The sequence below is a fragment of the Streptopelia decaocto genome, assembly GCF_964273445.1.
Source record: "Streptopelia decaocto genome assembly, chromosome: 1".
Lineage (NCBI taxonomy): Eukaryota > Metazoa > Chordata > Aves > Columbiformes > Columbidae > Streptopelia > Streptopelia decaocto.
The window spans coordinates 123,030,054-123,053,741 of NC_138663.1; the positions used below are offsets into that span (position 1 = coordinate 123,030,054).

At 42.8% G+C, this 23,688-nt stretch overlaps 1 protein-coding gene and 1 long non-coding RNA gene across 3 annotated transcripts in view; one reads left to right on the forward strand and one right to left on the reverse strand.

Moving 5' to 3' along the window:
• The window catches only part of GRIK1 (glutamate ionotropic receptor kainate type subunit 1), a 173,126-nt gene extending 172,443 nt beyond the window's left edge, over nucleotides 1-683 (forward strand). The window contains exon 16 of one of the 2 annotated variants that reach the window (XM_082076399.1): nucleotides 189-683. In XM_082076399.1, coding sequence (XP_081932525.1) covers nucleotides 189-344 — 156 coding nt within the window. In that variant the 3' untranslated portion in view covers nucleotides 345-683. The remainder of the gene's footprint in view (nucleotides 1-188) is intronic. The other variant, XM_082076400.1, reaches the window with a different exon arrangement.
• LOC309453175 lies at nucleotides 197-23,021 on the reverse strand. Its single transcript, XR_014186700.1, has 4 exons — nucleotides 22,870-23,021; nucleotides 17,247-17,394; nucleotides 1,909-1,936; nucleotides 197-320 (listed from the first exon to the last, which is right to left on the reverse strand). It is a non-coding gene; the product is annotated as an uncharacterized lncRNA (long non-coding RNA).
• Between the last annotated feature and the right edge of the window lie 667 nt (nucleotides 23,022-23,688).

The following is a 23,688-nucleotide window of genomic DNA, read 5'->3' on the forward strand; positions in this document are numbered from 1 at the left end:
ACTTACACAGCCTCATTTATTATACCTTAGGGGCTTATTTAAAGCTGGCAGAACTCAGCAGAGAAGCTTTTCGTGCCCACCAGTAAGAGCTCAGGTCCTGGCTTCCAAGAGCCACCATTTGTGCAAAGCGTAAGGTCGAACTCTGCCTTCAGTGTGAAGTGTCTAATGCTATTTCCGTCTTCCACCAGTGTCTTTCTTTCAATGCGATAATGGAGGAGCTTGGAATTTCACTCAAGCATCAGAAGAAGTTGAAGAAAAGGTCACGAACGAAGGGGAAATCTTCCTTCACAAGTATCCTTACTTGTCACCAGAGGCGGACACTGAGGAAAGAAACCATAGCATGAGCAAGAGAGAACCCCGGGAGGAAATATCAGGGGCAAAAATAAAACAAAACAAAAACATTGCTGCCTACAAGTGGATCGTGGTGGGATTTCTGAAATATAGACATTTACCTTGTTCTTCAGAAATTCTCTGTGGTTTCTTTTTTTAATCTAGAGGTACAGCAGTTTAAATGCTCACATAGACTGATGTACTACTAATCATCTGGGAAGTGTCTCACTGTTTCTTTCGAGATGGATTTGTATGCTCTCCTGTTTTGCATCTCTCTTCCCCTCCCCATGCATTGCTGTATGTGCTTTCTAAATAAATAAATAAACAAGAGACAGGGTTCTTTTTTCCAGTAATCTGGGAGTGGAACTTCTTTTGTTTTCTTTTGAAGAAAAGATTGCAGTTCTGCTGAGCACAAATGTTTATAAACCAGGACCCAGACAACCAAAGTAAAAATTCATACAATTAACTCATACACAAGGACAACTAAATTCCTAAACGATACAAAAATGTCTTAAATACAAAGGTTACAATGGTATCCAGCAATGAGTTATTTTTACTTCCTCTGGTATTGTGAGGAACACTTTTTAGGTCGTTTTCTGTGAGAAACTTGTTTTTCCTTTTCTCTTTTTCATTTCTTTTAAAACATATTTATTAGGTAATGCAATGGCTCCAGGTGCTAGATGTTAAAAAAGAAAAACCACAATCAAAACAGGAGCAATCACTGATCAGAAGAAGGCAACACTGATGTTGTCACACTGCCGTATCCTCCAATAAAACAGTTCTTGACAAAATTAAAATCCATTAGAAATTAGAGACAACAATATCCAATTTATAACAAATCTTGACCACAAATATAACAAGGTCTGACAGAAATACAGCCAGTGCTCTGGAATTTAAACCTTTTCTTGCAACAGCTGAGAGCACCAGCAAAATGTTTTAACAGGGAAAGAGAAATTAAGTCTTTTTTTGTGAAGAAACCTCTGTTTGAAGAAGTGATGCATTATAGCAGCAGCTTTCCTCTAATCCAAAAAAACTGTTCCTCTGTACTGCAGTGAGGTATAGCACATTTCTATTTATTGCTATGTTGTCCCTGTGATTAATTCTGTTGGTCCTGGGGCTTTTATTGGTGCCAGCTGGTTAGCTCTGAGGATGCCTGCAAAAGGAATGAGGTGAAATACAGGCACCTCCACACTTCTAGGGGTGAAGGTGAATGTGGGAGATGGGTGCCCTATGCGCTCAGGAGCTGTTCTCTTGCCTTCCTACACACTAGGTTAAATTTATATGTATATTTATTTATATGTATATATATATATATATATATGAGCTGGGTCTGTCCAGGGCTGTCGCACCACTACAACCATCTCTAATCCTAAGGCAAGGCTGGAAAAATTGAACCAGAGGACTGAAGCCACCAATTGCTTTTCTGTGCAGCATGAGGAGCTGGGCAAACCTGAGTTATATCAACAGTATTTGCTTCAGCTTATGGGGATGTTTATGACCCAGGTGCTCCAACAAAGTGTTAAGTTTTATTGTCCTTCTTATATTACCCCAGAGAACTTAGTGCTTACAATTGATTACCTTTGACTTGTGTCCATGGCCATTTCCTCTGCAAAAGAAGAAAGTAATGTGAAAGCCCTTGAGTGGAGAAATCTCTCTTCCACCTTCACCTCCCACCACTAAGCCCTGCAGTCCCCTGTGAGCATTCATGTTGTGCTGCATGGCAAGGTCAATCTGGAATGAATAGTATTACTTACAAAAGACATGCTTCATACATTTTGATATTATTATAGACTAGAAGACACCTCTGTTCATTTAGCATTTCTGTGGGGGTTCAGTTTTTTAAATTTCCCGCTTTTATCACTTCTCTCCCCAAGGATCTCTGTAATTACTCCATACCCTTCCCAAAAAACAATACCCAAAGCTAGATCGGCTTTTCCACCCACGCTGAGCTGGGTAGGAAAACCTCTTCTTGTGTCTCGAAGGTCATACTGCTGCTCACACAGCTTGTGAGGATTTCTCCTTGCCTGAATTGCATAAGGTGGGTGACCCTTCTGTAATACAGGCAATAATAATTTCAGCTGGAGTTAAGGGCCATCACCATGTGGAATTGCCGATTTTTGGGTTTGGTTTTTGTTTTTGTTTTGTTTTTTTTTTCTTTTTATTTTGTTTGTTTGTTGTTTGGTTTGTGGGTTTTTTTTGGTTGGTTGGTTGGTTTTGTGTTTTTTTGTTGTTTGGTTGGTTTTGATTTGGGTTTTTTTTGTACCAGACTGCATCTACAGTTTGTCAAGATCAGTTTGGCCGCAGCCATGTTTGTTGCATGAACCAGCTTTGCAGTACCTGCAAATTTAGCATACGTGCTCACTAAAAACCATCTATAAAGGTAGACCCAGTTGGTGGAAGGACCCCTGTAAGTGCCCCCCGGGTTTGACAGTGAAGCTCTGAGAGTCAATAGGACAGTTAATAGCAATTTTGGATGCCACACAGTATATGTCATCTGACCTATTGCTCTACTTGTTTATGAAAATGTCATGCAGGACGGGATCAAAGGCTTCCCTCACCCATAGGGCCCCTTAAGCTGTTAAAGAAGGAAATTAATCAGATTAACAAGACCTGGTTTTGACAGATTGTTATGAACTCTTGCTCATTTCTTACCAAGTACTTGCAAAATAGTTATTTCAAGCAAGTGTTTCCCAGTCAACTGAAGTTAAGCTGGCCGGCCCAAAACTCCCTAGATCCTTCTTTTCCTTCCTTTGAAGACAGGGATTATTATTGCTGCATTCCAGCATTTCTTCTGTACTGTATCTATCCTTCATGAGTTTCTCTAAGAAGGTTCAAAGTAGTTGTCCTCTGAGAAAGGAAGGCGAAGGGTCTCTTTAAGGTGACTACAGTAGGAAGCTCTAACATCAGTGCTTGCTTTGGGGAAGCTGGTTCTCCTACATAACTGCAGTGGCAGGTTGGGCTGATAAGCAATCATTAAGAAAAACAGTCCCTGGCCCTGAGAGCTCATAGAGGATCTTATAATAAGGTGCTTTCACACTTCCAGAAGTAGTTTCATTTATTTATGTCACCATCAGGTAACAAACAGGCCATTCAGACTACCAGCAACATTCTAATATCATGATTGAAAAGTGAATTATTATTTTTCAGTCTGTGTAACTCTATTGCTCTGCCATCCACAGCCTTCAGCTAAGATATTTTTAAATCACTAAATTCGAAGTGATAAAAGATTTATGATCAGGCTAAATTTTTTTTCTTTTTAAAGGAACATTCTTCTATGGCTCAGACCTTGAGGTTTAAGAATTCCAAAGTTGTTGTTTTTTTTTTTTTTTTAATCTGTTGCTGTTTTCCTGAAACTAGCAGACAGTACTTTGGTTACTTTTTACATTTCAACTTTCCCATCAGTATTAGTGGTCTGCCACACATAAAAAGGTGCTGGGAAAAAAAATGAATCTCTTTGCTGTCTGGGAAGAAATATGTGACAATGGGAAAACAATAAAGCAAGTATATTTGGTTCTTCTTTGATTTTCTTTTTTAGTACTTTAAAGAAGTCAAACATATCAGGAAGTTTTTGTGTTAAACTCGGATGGCAGCCTGCCAAACTATACTTGATGCAAAGGAGCTAACTAGCCTGCTATGATTTCATGAAGCAGCACATCATGATGTGTGGCTTTGTCCTTTCCTGCCAGCTGCAAGAATGCAGCTTGGTAACTGGTTATAAAAGCTCTCCAGTATTTCCCCCAATACAATTTTACCCAAAGACTGAGTGGATTTGAGGTGTGAACTGCCTCATGAAATGTGGGCTCCCTAAAAACTCCAAGCAGCCACAGGCCACCAACCTAACCCATTGCTCTGCTTTCTCCTCTGACATTTCTCATGATCCAGAGACAAGTTTCCCTATCAGTCGGACCTGTTCCCCCAGGTAAGATTTTCTTTGTCAGCCACCATAGATATATACATAAATATATGTACAAAATAAGCAGTACAGCACCACTTTAGTGCCCTAAGACTCTCCCACGAATTGGCCTCCTTTTAAGAAACTACAGAAAGGATTAAAATGAGACTACCGAGGAGCCCAGTGGACACTGGCTGCCAGTACCTGCTCCCACCTTAGGCCAGGGGTGACCCGCTGCCCTTTGAGATGCCATGTCCTAGGCTACTGGGGTGTCCCCATGTCCCCTGACACTGGTCATGAGCACAGCTCAGAGAACCTACAGACCTGCGGGGAGCTTATGACCACTGTGTCTCCCACCTTGATTCAACTGAATATTTAATATTCCAGCTAGCTAAAATTGTAGCTAAGGAAAAAGCTTAGGGATGCATTTAAATCCCACTGGTATTTAAGGATTCAACTAAGTGCTGTCCTGATTTAGAGCTCTGACCTTTCCAACCTTTCTCCAAATGTGTTTAGGATGCTGGCTGGGCTGCTCATACACAACTCAGACAGCTCTCAACTCCACAAATCCATGCAGGTACAGTCCACTGTGTCTACTATATTCACAGCCACACTACTCTTCATATTTTCTGTATGTGGAAGTGTTTAAAGAAAAACCAAATCACTTTCTAAAGAACCTTCCCTCCTGCAAACCAAGCTGTGTCGCTAGAAATGCTTTCCTTAGCTTCAGCTGCTACTTGTAAATTCACTCCATGACCGAGAAAGCTACTTTGTCTTGAGGGAGGAAGGACAAGCACAGGGCAATCTTACATATCAATATAGTAGCAGATATGATTACTGTGACCTTTTCTCCATATCCCAACAAATATTATTTTCCTTCTTTTTTTCCTGTGCGGCAGCATGTGGTGGCAGAGAAGCCTGATTAGAGCTTACCCATTAGGAAAGCCAATGTCCTCATTAGATCTCTATCTTGGCAGCAGAAGGCATGCATCCTTATTGTTTATAAAAGAGAAATACAATATTGACAGATGCTGTTGAATGTCTTTACTGTGTTTCATTCCAGAAATGGCCTTGGTTTAGTGCCAGGTTATCTTTCCTGTACAGCTACCCACCACCAGTCTGTGGGCTTAGTAAGGATTATTCAACATCCCTTAACTTTCCTAAGGAAGTGGGAAGGCAAGCTCAGTGGAAAAGAAGGAATGCTGGAAATATATAACCAACTGTTAAAGCTGTGTGCCCAGGGCCCAGCCCAATAGCATGATTGATAAGCTGCTGCAGAATAAATCAGGATCACCTTACTACCTTTTGGGGATTTTGTCAGAGGACTGCATCTCATGGATCTGCTGTGAACCTGTAATCCTGTGGGGCATTTATTGACTGCTGAGCTTGTGCCTTAATTACTCTCTGTCAAGCTTGCAGGAGTCAAGATTTCTCAATGATCAGAACCACCACTATTTAGAGATACATCACTTAGAGCTATCAAATAATTGCAATTTTATTTTAGCCCCATTGATTGATAAAGATGTGTATGTTTTTCCCTGCTGATGAATTCTGACTCAAGCTACACTCCTGTTTGCCTGTCACCACCTACTCCAAATCCAAATTCCATTATTGTTAGCAGAAACATTATACAGCTATCATTGTTAAGACGTGAAGCTCTCCCTCTCTGCCGGAGGCTGTCCTGGGGAGCCCTGTACCCCTGAGACCCCGGATGAAGCCAGGTCAATGGAGGAGTTTGCTTTAGTTGATGAGGACTGGGTTAGGGAGCAATTAAATAGTCTGGACATCCATAAATCCATGGGTCCAGATGGGATGCATCTGCGGGTGCTGAGGGAGCTGGCTGAAGTCATTGCTGGACTGCTCTCCAACATCTTTGCCAAGTCTTGGGAAATGGGAGAGGTGCCCGAGGATTGGAGGAAAGCAAATGTCACTCCAGTCTTCAAAAAGGGCAAGAAGGAGGACCCGGGTAACTATAGACCAGTCAGCCTCACCTCTGTCCCTGGGAAAGTAATGGAACAGCTTGTCCTTGGTGCCATCTCAAGGCATATCAAGGATAAGAGGGTTATTAGGGGCAGTCAGCATGGCTTTACCAAGGGTAAGTCATGCTTGACCAACCTCATAGTCTTTTATGAGAATGTAACAAGGTGGATGGATGATGGCAGAGCGGTGGATGTGGTCTACCTTGACTTCAGTAAAGCCTTTGACACAGTCTCCCACAGCATCCTCACAGCTAAGTTGAGGAGGTGTGGTCTAAACAATAGAGTAGTGAGGTGGGTTGCAAACTGGCTTAAGGAGAGAAGCCAGAGAGTGGTAGTCAATGGTGCGAAGTCTAGTTGGAGGCCAGTATCTAGTGGAGTGCCTCAGGGGTCAGTACTGGGGCCAGTATTATTCAATATATTCATTAACGATTTAGACGAGGGAATAGAGTGTACTATCAGCAAGTTTGCTGATGACACTAAGCTGGGAGGAGTGGCTGACACGCCAGAAGGCTGTGCTGCCATCCAGTGGGACCTGGACAGGCTGGAGAGTTGCGCGAGGAATAACCTAATGAAATTTAACAAGGGGAAGTGTAGAGTCCTGCATCTGGGCAGGAACAACCCCAGGTTCCAGTATAGGTTGGGAAATTACATATTAGAAAGCAGTATAGGGGAAAGGGACCTGGGGGTCCTGGTGGACAACAGGATGACCATGAGCCAGCACTGTGCCCCTGTGGCCAGGAAGGCCAATGGCATCCTGGGGTGTATTAGAAGGGGGGTGGTTAGTAGATCGAGAGAGGTCCTCCTTCCCCTCTACTCTGCCCTGGTGAGACCCCATCTGGAATATTGTGTCCAGTTCTGGGCCCCTCAGTTCAAGAAGGACAGGGAACTGCTGGAGAGGGTCCAGCGTAGGGCAACAAAGATGATTAAGGGAGTGGAGCACCTCCCTTATGAAGAAAGGCTGAGGGAGCTGGGGCTCTTTAGTTTGGAAAAGAGGAGACTGAGGGGTGACCTTATTAATGTTTATAAATATATAAAGGGTGAGTGCCACGAGGATGGAGTCAGGCTCTTCTCGGTGGCAAACAATGATAGGACAAGGGGTAATGGGATCAAGCTGGAACACAAGAGATTCCACTTAAATTTGAGAAAAAACTTCTTCTCAGTGAGGGTGCCAGAGCACTGGAACAGGCTGCCCAGAGAGGTTGTGGAGTCTCCTTCTCTGGAGACATTCAAAACCTGCCTGGACATGTTCCTGTGCGACCTCACCTAGGTGTTCCTGCTCCAGCAGCGGGATTGGACTAGATGATCTTTTGAGGTCCCTTCCAATCCCAAACATACTGTGATACTGTGATAGTAGTTGCACAGTCCAGGAGATGAGACCCACACTCAGGCAACCGCTTTACTTTTTGTATGTATGGCCCAGACTCACATGCGGTCTCAGAGCAGCATCCCACAAATTCGAGTCTGTGGGGAGGCTGGATTTCTAGCCTGACTCTGAGTAATATGAAAAACATAGATATCCACAGTAAGGACTAAATATCCTTTGTCTTCCCCTTGCCTCTCAGTGGAGGATAAATGGTTCCCTGGGTAAGAGAGGCTCTGTCAGCATAGCCCGCTGCTGCATGGGTCCCCATGGCAGCCATGCACTGCCAGCAGCACCTGGGCAATCCTGCTGGGGGAGGATGGATAAAATTCATCAAACTGATCACTCCTCCAGGTCATTTAAAAAAGCTGCTTGCAACTGCACCCTCAGTGCTGCAGAGGCCAACAAACACATCACAAAGAGACTATAAAAGGAGGAAAAAATCTGGATCCAGCCAGTACAGCCATATGTTTCCTATTGGAGCTGAGAGCACTGACAGCAGCCCAGCAGGAGCACACAGGTGCTAGTTATCCTGTAGTTATCCTAATGAATCACAATTACCAAAACACCTGAACCAGATAACTCTGTGCTCATCCGCTCTACAATGCATCAAGGTGTGCAGCAGCCCATAACACTTCTCAGCCCCCCAGTGGTTTCAGATAAGGTGCAGTTTGGAAGCTGCTAGGTGTTCTCCTTCAGACAGGCCCACCTTGCATGATGCAGTATGTCTTTAGCCAAAGCTTTCAAATGCAAAGCGGAGCTTGGACACATTTTCCAGGAGCTGGACTCCTGCAAAGGCTGGAGCTCTCCCTCCCTTAGTGCCACTCAGGACAGAAGCCCTCCAAGAGGATGGCACCCAGAAAGCTTACTCACTTTGGAGAAATGCAGTCACCAAACCAGATTTATACAAATGGCAGCTGGAAAGTAAGTGACTGCTAGTGTACTTTCTGGCTCCTCCATCCTGAGCCCCCTGAGGGGACAACACCTTCATCCCCAGGAAAATGTGGCCAGCTGCCAACCTTCCTCCCAAATTGCTGTGCTGTTGAGATTTGAGGAAAGCCATATGCCTGCAATTCACTTTTCCTTTCCTAGGCAATTCTCCAACTCCCTCCTTCCCAGGAGTATGGGCAGGGCTCGCCTTGCCCCCAAGGACTCCCCCATAGGAGTCCTGATTCAGTGCACAGCACATCTCCCACTACCACCACCACAAAAAGGCAGATTTTACAGGGCTTTGCATTGCTAGGGGTGTGTGTTGTATCCCCTTGGCTGTCCTATTAGAGCAGACCATCAATAAGTAGGTGCCACCCTTGGGGAAGGTCTGAGTTCTGGCTGTCCCAGGAGTTCTGGGGAAGGGCTAAGCCCATGGGCATGGGGGAAGCATCACCAGGACTCTCTGGGCAGGTCTCACTCCCTGCATCACCTCTCTGCCAGACCAGGGCAGCTGTGCCTCCCTCTGTGCAGGCTTGTGTATCCTTGGGACACAACCTGGACTGATGGACAGGGGGAAAAATTCAGCAGAGAGAGGCAAGGGCAAGTCTGGCTGTGGCAGTTTCCCTTTATTTTAGAGCGATGCGGTGCCAGAAGCTGCAGGCACACAACACCTGGGCAGCCAAACATGGCAGGGGCGAGACTGCTGTGACAGTCCTGCATCTGTAGCACCTCCACTCACAAGTGCACTTGAGCATCTGTTACTGAAATGGGGATTTTGTTATTAACAGCCCCAGAACACTTAAAACGGGGAGGACTCACTCTTCACCTCGAAAACAACAAAGAGAATTACAGGGATGAGAAAAGTGCTAAAAGCTGGGATTCTACTGAGCTTTGCGGAGGGAAAGGATAAGGAATATTTACAAGGTTACTGGGTCCACACTATCCTCAGCTTCCAAATGAGCTCCAGCCTGATGAGTCATCATTCAGGGTAATACTTGGTTCAAATAACCCAATTACTCATCAGGTGACCCATTTTATCTCCTTTGGGTTCTGCCCACAAGTGACATCAGACTCTGCTAGATATAAAATATATAGTAAAGGAGACATTGTAAGAGGCCTAGATATTTTTTTTCTGCCCCAGCATTAGCTTTTCTACAAAGTAAAAGCATTCAAAGCTGCTACATCTGGTGTTTTTTTGTGTTTTCATTGCTTTGTTTTCTGCTGAGGAGCACATTGCTGCAGCAAAAGCATTCCATGGTTTCTGAAAAAATGTGAGAAAAAACAACCCTGCTGCAAAAGTGTAAAAATTTCTAAGGAAATCCTAAGAATAAATACAGATTTCAATCCTAGAGCTGCCTACCATCTCTTCTTGGAAACGACAACACTAAGGAAATATTCTGATCTCAAAAACCAGTGAAGCAGGACCTGATGAGAGCACTGTGGATGATGTTTTAACCATGTGAAAGGGTGTAGGAAACTAGCACAAATAGAGGGAGAAAAGCCATGTAAAGACTTGTTCCTGTTTGCTGCAGGATGGCAAAAGAAGCGATAAAGACTTGTAAAGCTTTTCTCCAGCAAGCTGATCCTGAGGTCCTTAATTGCTGAGCAGCAACAGTGGAATTTTTTGAATGAATTATCTACAGATGGAGTTGAAACTGGTCCCACAGGCTTTTACTCATGCACACAGCACCATGCTGCTGAAAATACTGAGTAGAGAAACTGCTATGAGTGATGTCCGGAGTGCTTTAGTCACACCACATGAGCCCTTAACTCTTCCTGGCTGTGTAGGGAAAAAGACGTCTTAGTTTCAGTGGGAGTAAGCCATGGCAGGCCATCTAGCAAATGCCTCTGTTCATTAAATCAAGTATGAACTGTGTTGTTTAAAGGATTTAGAAGCCCAAAGATACAGTTAGGTCCTAGCAGAATATTCAAAAGCAGTTGCTTAGATCAAGGTTGTTGTGGGGTTTCTTACCCCAAAATTACACCTCTGAGTGTGATTTAACTTAATTACCTATTTTGTCTCTGGAAAGGGAGAAATGTGAGAAATCACATTTAATGCTGTCTGTTAAATGTATCCCTAATACATCCTCTATGAAGTTTTTTTCATGTTCTGTATTCATTGTTTTCATTTTTTAATCATACTTATTCTGTAGAAAAAGGGAATTTGGGATAAACACAGTTATTGCAAAAAGCTTTCATTTCAGGTTTCTCTAGAATAATATTTCCCTTTCATTTCATAGTTACCACATTTTCAAGTTTTAATGCACATGTGCTTGGAGCTGTAGAGTGCTAAACTCTCACCTGGCACTTGGAAAGAGATGGAAAAATGTTTGCAAAAATATTGATAGTATGTTTTCTAAAGCTCTTGTTTGCCATGTCAAAGCAGAAGCTAAATATTATGTCTATATTGAGTTAAACTAGCCAACTAATTTAATAATTTCTATTGAAGCAAGTATATTTCAACAATTATTTTATACATATTTTATTATAGCTCTTTTATATTTTATTACAGCTTTTGCAAGTGTCACTATAGGAGACTACTGTAACCTTTAACATCCAGTGGTAGATTTCTATCAGGCAGCTCAGAAAGTTCTGGGGAACCCTTTGATCTTTACAGCCATGCCCTTTCCTTAAAAGCTGTTATCCCATACCTAATGAAATTATAAAGCCAAAGAGAAGGACTTTTGCTCCTTGTGGTAGCCAGCACCAAATCCCCTTTTCTTCAAAGAAAACAGCATCTTTGGAGAAAGTAAAGCCCTAAATGTCCAGAGAAAGAAAAATGGGTTGCCTAACAAGCAAACAGCAAGAAATACTGCTACCAAAGTTATCTTAAGCTTCAATCACCCCTCTGCAGGTCAGCACATTTACAGTTTCCTAATTGCTAGTGCAGTAGTTTTTCACGGACTAACAGCTCTAAATGAAAATGGAGGCTTTACCTCTGAAAGAATGATGTCTTTAGCAGTTCATCTCTCTAATCACAAGGTTTCTTAACTGCTAATCTAGCATTTTGTTATCCTACAGGGATTTACCCTGTTTCATTCAATCAGATTGCATGTCAGATTAATGGCCTGCTCAGAAGGCAGAGGCTGGGTATCAGTCCCCCGCCGAGCAGGGCAGAGGGATGGGGAGAACATCTGCATCCTGCAAATCCTCCCAGAGCATTTCACACTCGAGGTGTCGAGTAGGTTGCCATTTCTTTCTAACAAACCTCGTGTACACCCATGAATCTGCATCTCCACCAGAACAACAACAGTATTAAGTGGTTCTGCTTCTTTTGAGAGGAAAGAGAAAGCACTATGATCAAGGGTCACACGTGTTTTCTGCTTCCCACGCAAAAGAAATAGAAAATTACTTTTCTTTACAAAAATTAAAACTCAGGTTCATGATAGAGTAAATAATCTTTCTGTGATGGTTAGGTCAGTCTGGCCATCCGCAGAGGATACTCTGGGGCTTGAGAAAAGCTTTTCCAGCATGCTGTCACTGTCCCCGCATTTCCCAATCTATTACCTACATATTTTTCTATTAAAAATATTATCCTGGTCCAAGATTGAACCCTGCAAGATAATCTTTGCGATCCTAAGTTAACTACTAATTTCAGTGCATATCTGGAGCTCAGTTACTGCAATCCATTTAAAAGGGCCTCAGTGTGGTGATACAAAGTCACATATAAAGTTTTATCTGACTGTTTACTTAAAGGCAGCAAACTTGTCTAACTATTGATGGCTAAACTACCTTTTCCAGTTTCTGTTCTGAACATGCAAAATACCCACATCCCCACGAACCTGCACAAAGCTTGGCTGTTCACCCCAGAGCTAGCACACTGGCATTTTAAAGGTCAAGATTTGCTCACCTGTAAAAAAAGGTGAACTGGAAGACAATCTGTGACAGCAGCACTTAGTGACAGCTGGCATTATAAAAATAAAATTGGTATAAATTAATTCCTAACTAGCCTGACATATTTGACACTTAATTTTCTAAGGCATAAATTCAGTAAATATGAGTCCTTTTGTCCTGTGTTCCTTCTATTGATTTTAATGAGACAAAATGTTAAGTAAGGGACATTCAACAGGAGGAAAACATTCATTATTTATATTGCTTTCCGCTTTATCTCTGCAAAGAGTTACCAGCATATCACCAATATATCTGCCTCACATGCATGATTTTTTAAAAACTGGAAAAACATTCCCACAGTGGTCTACCTCTGTAGAAAATGCCACTGTGGAAGCAAATACTCATAACAGTAGTTTAGGATAGATCCCTACCACAGAGGAAGCTGGAGGGGCTTTTGCTCTTGGGTTTTCCTGTGAAGGTATGAACCTACTAAGGCAAACTTGCAGGTGTTCAACAGGGACACTGAACAAGGATCCGCATACCACTGGAGAACATATCAGCAACACAACTGGAGGTAATTCCTGATCTAATATATCTAAGCTGTGCTGCATAATGCAGAGGCACCAGCTTAACTTGTTTGCTTCTGCATTTGACTCTATTTTGCAGGATAGACATAGTCCCAGTACCAATTTCTATCAAGGCTTAAGCAATTTTAATTACTTGAAATTCTTCTATATAAGTTAAATGCAGTAGATTTCAGGCAGATGGATGGTTAAGTCTGATAAGTGAAATATAAATTTCTTCTACATTGTGCAAACTGTCTGGATGGGACATATTCAGTTGTCTTATGAAAAAGTTTGAAGATGAAGTAGCTGAGAACAGATCCAAAATTTTGTATAATGACAAGCAGTGACTGCAAGAAAGATGGTAAGCTTACATCAAGAAATTAATTTTTAAGTTCTTCAGTACTATCCTAGTGAGATGACAGGCATTACTGAACCATTTTTTTATAGCACAGTGGCACAGCAGCCAAAAAGCTTATGGACAAAATATTTTTAGTTACTGAAGAAACAATTCAGTCATACATCTAATGGTTTATATGTCAAATACAATACTGTTTGCATCACTTTCACAATACCAAAGAACTAGCTTGTTGGAAATGTATCACACTGAACAAAATGACAAAAAAAAAAAAAACCTTCCATTTAGTATTTTAGTATCAATTCACCATTTCCTTATATACTTTGAAAGGTGGAAGACAATAACCTTTTTGCAGAGTATCCCAGCTTTGGAGTATACACAAACATTCTGGAGGGCAGGATGACAATGCAAAGTGATCTTGCCAGAGTGGAAAGCTCCTCTGACACAGGTAGGATGCAATTCAGGAGGGACAACTGTAGAGCACCACCCTAATGTACGAATAACCAGCTGCCTACGTGTGAGACAGAGAGCAAATGAGTGTGCAGCAGTCCTTCAGAAAGAGGATCAAGGGATTATAAACGACTTTTCCTACTGCTGTGTGAGAAAACAAACATGCCAGGCTGGATTTACGGCAGTGCACATGCCGGGAACACGCTGACACTTCTCTAACTAGTGTGCTCTGCTTCAGCAGAGCTAGAGTCCAGCTAGAGTACTGTGCTGTACTTTGAGATTAAAGGGGATAGAAGTTAGAGGAGAGCAGTGACAGCAGTCAGAGGTCCAAAAACACCACCTGTGTAGGCAGAGGAAAGAACTGAGGTTGTTTAGTCCAGAAATGGCTGAGGGGAAACATGATGTTTTCCAAATATACAAAACATTCTTCCAGAGAGGAAACACCATTCCCTGACTGCAGTGCAGGGTCAAGAAGGAACAGATTCAGACTCTAGCAAGAAGAGGGACATTAATGACACAGAGGCACCAGAGCACACTGCCTGGAGAGGATATCAAAGGCTTGAAGCTGAACAGGTCAGACCTCTCTTAGGATTTCCTTGCTCAATGTGGACCTGCCTTGAGGAAGATTAATGGTCTCTGAACACACCATTCTCATAATAAAGGTTTTCTGAGTGGGCAGCACTGCCTGGCATACAACTCAGACAAACCTTCCATCTGTCCCACGGTGACCTAGAATGGGTAGCATGCAGCCTTGCTGGAGCATCCCTGGACCCAGCCACATCCCAGGTTTCTACTTTTGCTAATGTCCGCCACTCTAAAATGCCATTATAGAAGTGAAGTGATCACCTCCACTAGGCCAGTACCTCCGACACAGTCACCTGAATATCCCCAGCTGGGCACTGTGCCTCCCAGCACCCAGAGGGCCTGAGGGAAGGGCTCGGCTCGGGACCCCCAGCTCCACCATGTGTCCCTCCCCAGGGCTCTACAGAGGGGAAACAGGTCCCTATGCAAGGGCAGGGAGATCTAGGGAAGAAGAAGGGGCAGGTGACACAACCAGCCAGAGCTGTGCCAGAGCATATTCTATTTGTTTGTAGGCAGCTGTGCAACGCTTGTAGCATTCTGCAAATTCCTGTCATCAACAGGAAGAGATGATCAGTATCTTAAGTCCTAGAAAGCATAGATAACATATCAACAAATATTTTGATCCCAACTATTATGTCACAGAGTAATGGGCTAAAATAAAAGTGGATCCTGCTGATGATTAGCTAATGTTCATGAATTAGAGGTAAGAAGTGGCAAGTCTAAAGTGTAGCAGAGGTTCAGAGTGCAGCAATGCAGCACAAATGTGGCAGGAAGAATGAACTGGAAAGACATTATGACCGCAACACCCACCCAAGGGCAGAGGAGTTTTCCTCAACATGATCAGAAATAAGCTTGCCACTGAGAAGTGGAGATGCAAAGTGCTGCACGTAACTGCAAAGGGAAGGAAGATGTGAGGAGAGCTGGCATGACTGAGCAGAAAATGTCAGACAAGAAAGAACGGACATGCCAAGAGGACGCCACACTGCTCTGCCATTGCACCAGAAGGTAATGTGTGTTCCCAGTTATAAGAGAGTTCTGAGCCTACTCCCAAGTCTGCTTCCTCCCTCAGAAAAATCCAGTAATGAGAAAATAAATGGCATGAGGTCCTTGGATAAAGATGTCTTAACACGGTCCTTCTCACCCAGCCTCCATCCCACACCCCTGTGTCAGACAGTGGCTGGGTTCCTCTATTCGTGTCTCCAAAGCTCGGGGATGAAAACACGCTCTCTCTGATTCTCAGGGTAGGTTTGCTGCTTTGCTCCCCCTTGGAGAGCATCTGCAGGATGGTATGACTGGGGGCAGGAGCTCCGGGGCCCCCCAGGAAGCTTTCACCAGCACTGCTGGTCCCAGAGCCAGGGAAGGGTGCCATGCCAGTGGAGTGGTGACCTAGGTTGCCTACAAGACAAAGGGAAAGAGGGAAATTGCTAACAAAGAATCTGAAGTCCTGAACAAGGATCTGCAGGAAAAGTCAAAGACATTTAAAAGTACTGTGAGATGCAACTTCAACAGGAGAAATAATAGCGGAGAAAATAAAGGAAGGAAGGTGCTGCGTGGGAAGAGAAAATACTATACCTGCATGTGAAGGGAACAGGTTGTGAAGAAAATTGACTGTGAATGAAAAGGAAGCAGCCTAGACAAAGCCAATGTGGTGGGGAAAAAAGGACAAGGAAGCTGGCACGCTGGCAAGAGAGAGGGAACAGGGAAAGAGGGCAGTTCACAAGAGCCCTAATCTTAATGCAAATGAGAGGAGAGCTGGTCTAGCTAACAGCTCAAGGGCTGTATTTTGACAGAACAGGGAATCCACACAGCTCTTTACATGCCATTCTCCATCCTACAAAAAATGGGGAAAAATCCGTGGTTATAGTAATTACACAAATATTTTATTTTTCAAGGTTTGATCCTAAGCCAGTGACACAGATCTGCAAAGAGGCTGATTTTATGCAGCAGGGAACTGTTGGGTAGAGCTACAAAGCGTACAGTTATACTCATAAGATCAAATATGACTTTTCAGTATAATCCAGGTTTCTGAAATTATTTCTATAAGAGCTTTGCCCAGTTTAAATCAGTCAAAGCAAGTGTATGAAGTGACTTTCCATAACAAGTATTATCTGTATTTAGCTGAGGTTAACAATTTCCCCAGAGTTTACCTGAGAATATGCATGCTGTTTACAATTGATTAATTATTATTTGGCTGACTATTTGTGCAATGAATTGCTGACATTTTGGAAATAACTATTTGATGATTTAACATAGAATTAAAATGTGACCTTTGATTTAAACAAAGTGCATATAAAGTGGGTAAAATGAGGTGGTGAACTTACTGTATAAATCTTGTTTGATAGCTATGCACCTTTTTTGTTTCTGTTTTCCTCACCTCTGATGTTCTCTATAGGAAGATTTTGGTGGATTTTTCAGGTAAAGGCTTGAGCCTCATCCATTCTGAAGTGCTATTTCAAAATGTTAATAAATTATGATGCTGATCCAGAACCAAAGCAGCAAGACCTGTCATTCTTAATATTAATAAATGATCAATATTTATTCAATTTAGCCAGAGTAGGTATTTCCTTTAAATAAATGATTAGAATTCTACATTTATTTAAGAAAACTGTCACCTCTGTAGGTAGCAACTTACCATGACAGTTAATGCCAAATGTTATTTTTCATTTGAAACTAAAAAAAAGAAACATGAGGGTTTCTGAGGTTAGATTTAGCCCCTGAGATGAAAAAGCAGATGGGGAGAATCTTTTCTGAAGTGCCTGCCAGACTGACTCCCAGCTATACCATCTGAAGCAATATCATAACATGTAGCGCCAGTGGAAAGGGGAGCAACTCTTGCTTTGTATGCATACAAGAAGCTGCATGCATTTGTTTTTCTAAACGTTTGGCTTTAAGTCTATTGACCCAAACCTGTTATCCCTACTTCAGTTGTTCCATGTACTTCCAGGTGATCCCACGTATAAATATACATTACCTATCTATGAAGCAGTTCTGCATTGTAAGACTATGTCTCTGCTGTGCAAGAGTTCAAATTTCTGCTCTTGGTGAAACAGCTGTCCAAGTTTCCTCATGCAACTGTCATATACCTGCTTTCATTCTGCTGCTTTCTGCTTTGTTGTAATCTTTAAAAAAAAACCACAGAAGATTAATGTATCAACAGCAACACAGTTGTTAAAGGTTGCACGGGGATTTTCCCTTCAAATCTGACCTTTCCAGTGTTATTGAAAACAGAGCACAATAATGGGATATCTGTATGCAGGATCTTTTCTGATCTTTCTAGACATATTGCAATGCTATATAGGGAGACCAGAAAATTGAACTGGAAGGAGTTTTGAGAGGTCACCTTGTTCCCCTGCATTAAAGCAGAGTTGCAGATATCCATGTATTCCTGATAGATGTTGATCTTTCATGCCTCTGATCAAAGAGAATACTAAATGTTTCAGGGTGGTCACCCTCTCGGGGAGAAGCAAGAATGTTATTAGTTTCCTAAGAGTTCTCCTTGGGATATAAAAACAAGAAAGAAATTGTGGCTTTTTTGTTGCTATTGATTAGATCAGTTGCCGATGAAGGAAAAGAAATAGGGTGCCTGGGTCAGAAATACAATCCTGTAAATTAAGGAAGGTCCATGTGAACAGAGAAAGATAATGTCAACCTCTGTCTGCTTATGAAGAGCAATATACAGAATGGTTGGTGTTGGAAGAGACCTCTGGAGACCGTCTACTCCACACAGGTTCACCCAGAGCAGATTGCACAGGAACGTGTCCAGGTGAGTTTTTAATTTCTCCAGAGAAGGAGACTCTACAACCTCTCTGGGCAGCCTGTTCCAGTGCCCTGGCACCCTCAAAGTAAAGAAGTTTATCCTCATTTACTCAAACCCTGGCCTTTTCTTATCTAGCTCCACATACTAAGCTGATCTTTGAGATCCTCACTACTGAGAAACTGAGGAATCAAACAAGGCTGCAACACTACCATGCAGGAACACAAACAGAGATTCTGAAGAAGTTTTTTCCACCAATATGAACAGGTGAGACAAAACTTGTTTTCACAAGTCAACAAATGACCCAAGAAAGACCCTAAAACAGCCAATGGGACATTGTGAATTTCTGCAGTCATATAAAAGTCTCAGAGGTAATAATTATTGATGGGAATAATATTGCCATAAACTCTTAGAGGCTGAAAACCTGATCTACAAAATTTTATGGAAGAGAGATTCCTCTTGAGTTTTTCTGTCTTATTTTGACTAGATCAGCAAAACTGTGATTAACACTAGCATCTTAGAAATCTGGCACTTTGAACTTGCAGACTGCTTCAGCTTAGGTAGAAGCATGAATTTACAACTCTTTATTAAGATAGGTATACATTAAAAAAAAAAAAAAAAGAGGTTTAAAATGTGATTGTCACTCATATCAGGTTTCAAGCATGTGTCATGTACTACACAATTTAAATGGAACTGCCCAGTACCCATTCTTAACAGTTGTCTGAGACTACCAAAGGCTTCAGCTGAAGTCAGGTCACATTATGCTAAGCACTGCTCATGAATGAAATATAGAACCAAAGTAAGCAGGTGACACTTCCCATCCACTTAAAATAGAAACTGCAACTGAAAGCAGAGAGAAATCTATTATCACTAATTTACACAGAGTAACCCATTCAGAGGTGTTAAGCAATTTGATCAAGGTCAGACAAGACATCTGTGGCATATTCAAGAACCAAAGCTAAGAATAGAGAAGTCTCATAGGAATTTCCGAACTCATTTGTCTTCTGCTCATTTAAGTCCTTAAATAATAAGAACAAAAGCGTAACTAACATGCCCAAAGATAATAGATACATGCTAAAGTCTTTATTGTATAGGCTTTATGTCATACAGACAGACACGGTTATGCTGTATCCATTGATGAGCTCTTCTAGTTTAGACTGATGCTTCTTTAAACCAGTAGATAAGCGGCACAAGTTTGAAAAAAATGTGTATTTCACTCCTATTGAAACTAAGCAGTACTCTCTTCTTCAAGAGTGATGAAGTACATGAATGCCTCTTAAATAGCATCATACCAGTTAGTAGACCTCCTTACTTAAGATTATAAAGTACTTATTCAACAGGACAGACTATACAAAACCAGAGCAAAGATGCTCGCAGAGTGATGTGCCTGATGCATTAATTCACTTCCCCTGCCAAAAGTGAAGATGAGTGATGGCAGCATGTGTGCATGCACATGTTCATGTGTTCAGGTGGCATGAAGTTGTGTCCCCTTGGTGCTGCAGTCACACCAGTGCTGGACTTTGCTCTGTGGCAGGGGTGGCCTGAGGCTTCTGTCTGCCAGGGTCTCCTCTGCAGCTGCCAGAGACAAAGCAGGACTACTGACATTTGAACAGACTAGCAAGTTTGAGGGAGAAACTTCATGTGTACTTTATTCAATATAGTTATTATTTCACGTACTAATAAAAGAACAGCCACCAGAAGAAAGGTGAGTTAAGATACTACCACAAAATGTGCATGATCTATGCTGGAATATGGCAATGAATTAACCATGAGACACATGGGCATTATGCACATACTTGGCTCTAAACATGCTTGTATTTCTCTTTCACCCCCTATTTCTACTATTGTAGCAGCATTAGCTTAGCTCTTAATCCCAAAATTCTTGATTAAACATTTTTCCAGTTGTTAACTTTTTTTTCAAATAAATTTAAAGTCTTCCTTCCTTCCTTCCTTCCCTCTCTCCCTCCCTCCTCTCCCTTGTGCCAACACCTTTTTTGAGGATGGAGAGTTTTATAAGACATGCAGGTAGGGGTAGGAAAGAGGTTGGAGGGGAAGAGAACTTTTCTGAAAACTTGGGAGAATGCGTAGGCACTGTTCATCTTGCTGTAGTTGAAAGGTATGAAGAGGTGAAGGGAAAGAGTAGGGAAGGCAGAAAACAGAATAAAAAGAATTTCACGCCTGTTTTAACAAACAAAAAAGCAAACAAACCTAGCTAACTATGAAATGCAGTAGTTTCTTGTAAGATAAAAGAATATTGTTCCTTTAGGGGCAGGTCTGCTCCTGTGATTTCAAAGAATATTACAGCTCAGCACAGTCAATACTTAGCCCCTCCATGCTCTATAAGTGATAACTCCTTCCTCCGCCTCCTCCTTCCCTCTCCTCAGCTGCCTTTCCTGTTACTAAAATCTTCCCTTACTGCTTACTTCTTACCTTCTCTCTCAAACTGCCTAACCATCAACATGGTGAGTTAAACTCAGAGCAATTTTTCCCAGTTTATATTTCACTTTGAAACTGGCTGTTTTCATTTCAGTAAAGGACAGTGTATGTGTCAGAAAACATTTTTACTTTTCTCAGCTTTAACAGTTTGTCTAATAAAAGAATTTATCTCTGTTCCCAAGCCCCACCTGGCTAATGTTCTTAGCTCATGACAGCCAGAACAACACTAACTCTCCCTCCCCTTCTCCCAGTATATTAACATGGAGTCCTTTATCACAGAATCACAGAATGGTCGGGGTTAGAAGGGATGTCTGGAGATCATCTAGTTAAACCCACCTGGTAAAGCAGGTTCACCCAGAGCAAATCACACAGGAATGCATCCAGGTGGGTTTTGAATGTGTCCAGAGAAGGAGACTCCACAACCTCTCTGGGCCTCTCAGCCTTCTCTTCTCCAGCCTGAGCAGACCCAGCTCTCTCAGTCTCTGAGCTCTCTCAGTCTCTCTTCATTAGAAAGGTTCTCTAGGCCCCTAATCATCTTCACAGCCTACCACTGTACTCCCTCCAGTAATTGCCTGTCCTTCTTCAACTGGGGAGCCCAGAACTGGATGCAGTGCTGCAGATGTGGCCACACCAGGGCAGAGTAGAAAGGGAGGACACACCTGCAGATGCACATCAGGATTTTCTGCTCCTGAAACCCATGTGCGTGTCCAGGGTGATGGGCGCATCACCAACCCAGCATGTCAGGGAAGAACCAGCATTGCCACACAGCTGGATTGTACCCCATGTTGTTCAGTGGGGTTTGCACACATGCTAGTATAAAAACACAGACTGACTTTGGAGAGAGAGTTCTTGAATGAAGACAAATCATGCATACACGTGTGCTAGCCATAGAATCGCAGAATCATTTCAGTTGGAAAAGACGCTCAGGATCATCAAGTTCAACCATAACCTAACTCTAGCACTAACCCATGTCCAGAAGAACCTCATCTAAACATCTTTTAAACACCTCCAGGGATGGTGACTCCACCACTTCCCTGGGCAGCCTGTTCCAATGACTGACAACCCTTTCCATGAATGATTTTTTCTCATCTCCAATCTAAACCTCCTCTGGCACAACTTGAGGCCATTTCCTCGTTTCCTATCACTTGCTACCTGGGAGAAAAGACCAACACCCCCCATGCTACAACCTCCTTTCAGGTAGTTGTAGACAGCAATAAGGTCTCCCATCAGCCTCTTTTTCTCCTGGCTGAACAGCCCCAGTTCCCTCAGCTGCTCCTCGTCAGACTTGCGCTCCAGACCCCTCACCAGCTTCATTGCCTTTCTCTGAACTCTCTCCAGCACCTCAATGTCTTTCTTATGATGAGGAGCCCAAAACCGAACACAGTACTCAAGGTCGGGCCTCACCAGCGCTCAGTACAGTGGCACAATCACTTCTCTAGTCCTGCTGGCCACACTATTCCTGATACAAGCCAGGATGCTGTTCGCCTTTTTGGCCACCTGGGCACACTGCTGGCTCATGTTCAGCTGGCTGTCAATCAACACCTCCAGATCCCTTTCTGCCATGCAGCTTTCCAGCCACTCTTCCCCAAGCCTGTAGTGCTGCCTGGGGTTATTGTGACCCAAGTGCAGGACCCAGCACTTGGCCTTGTTAAACCTCATACAATTGGCCTCAGCCCAACAATGCAGTCAGTCCAGATCCCTCTGTATGGCCTTCCTGCCCTCCAGCAGATCAACACTCACACCCAATTTGGTGTTGTCTGCAAACTCACTGAGAGTGTGCTCAATCCCCTCATCCAGATCATTGATAAAGAGCTGGCCCCAATACTGAGCCCTGGGGAATAAACAAGGCCATGAACATGCCTATGTGTATGCACACTCACAGTACAAAATGCTAATGACTAGAGCTGACACGTTATTTCTCTCAGAAGACCTTTTTTGTGGAAGAATAAAAATGATGGTGCAGGGAAAACAACTCTTCCTGACCTGAGACAGTTTGCTTCATTAGAAATACGTGGTAGAAAACATCGCTTATCTCCCAAGTGAAATCCTTGTGTATTGTATGCCAGCGTATGTACATTCCTTACCTTCCTGCCTTTCATTTTTAGGTCCATCATCTTTCTCAGCAGCTATTATAAGTGTAGTGTAAGACATGCTAATCTTCTCACAACCAATAAACATAAATGTTTGTACAGGTAAAAGCTTGTACAGGCTCTGGACTCTTACAAGATTAGTAACAAATACCCTTTTCCTCTCCAGGTTAAAAACATGCAGATGACACCATGTAAACAAATCATCCCCACCCTGGCCTCCCCCCACCCTACCCTCCACCCCCTCAGAGAGAAGAGAGAAGAGAGAAAGATATTGTGAAAAGCACATGATAGGTTTGTATTAACAGCAAGCTTACCACATGCCTTCTAAGTGACACAATGCAAGTCATGACTTCTTCTTGTTACATCTGATGGCAATGATTGTCTGGTTTTGGGTGTTCTCTATGCTTTCCCTCATTTAAATTTCATGTTTTTAAGAAAAGGAATTTCTTCCCCTGTCCTGGTGTTGTGAACCCTCCCCCCGTTTTGGGCTGAAGCGGCGGGGCGGGGGCGGGGAAAGCAATGGAAGAAACTGGCCCGAGTCATGTGGCCACGAACTGACCAATAGGGGTATTCCATCCCATTCACGATTTCCTGCATATAAAAGCAGAGCACGTGGACTGGCTTGCTCTTATTTTTTTGCATCGGCTGCCTGGTGCTTCGGATCTTTTTCATCGGACTGCTTTCCTTCATTCTGCTCTTCATGCAAGCTGAGATCTCGTGCTGTTTCCGGTTCAACTGTGGGATCCTGCTGGACTTCAGGACTGGTTTTACAATATTTGTTTCTGTGATATTTTTCTCTGTGTTCGTTTTCCTAGTCTTAGTAAACGTTTTCAAGTTGCCCAGTTCTCTTTTCCTTTACTTTTCTCTTTTCTTGTCCTCCCCAAATCCTAGTGAGAAGGAGGGGAAAGGAGAGAGAGGGGGGCCTGAAGGGGGAAAAAGGGTGAAGGGAAACCATCTGCCACGGTTTTGATTGTCTCCCCACGATCAAACCACGACACCCCCACAGTGAATGCCTATGCCTTCTGGTGATAAAATGGGGACTGGGAGCCTTCTACACAAAAACCCCACAGATATTCAGTCTCAGCATAGGATCCCGAGTAAGACACTACAGGCAATGAATCTTCCAGATTCAG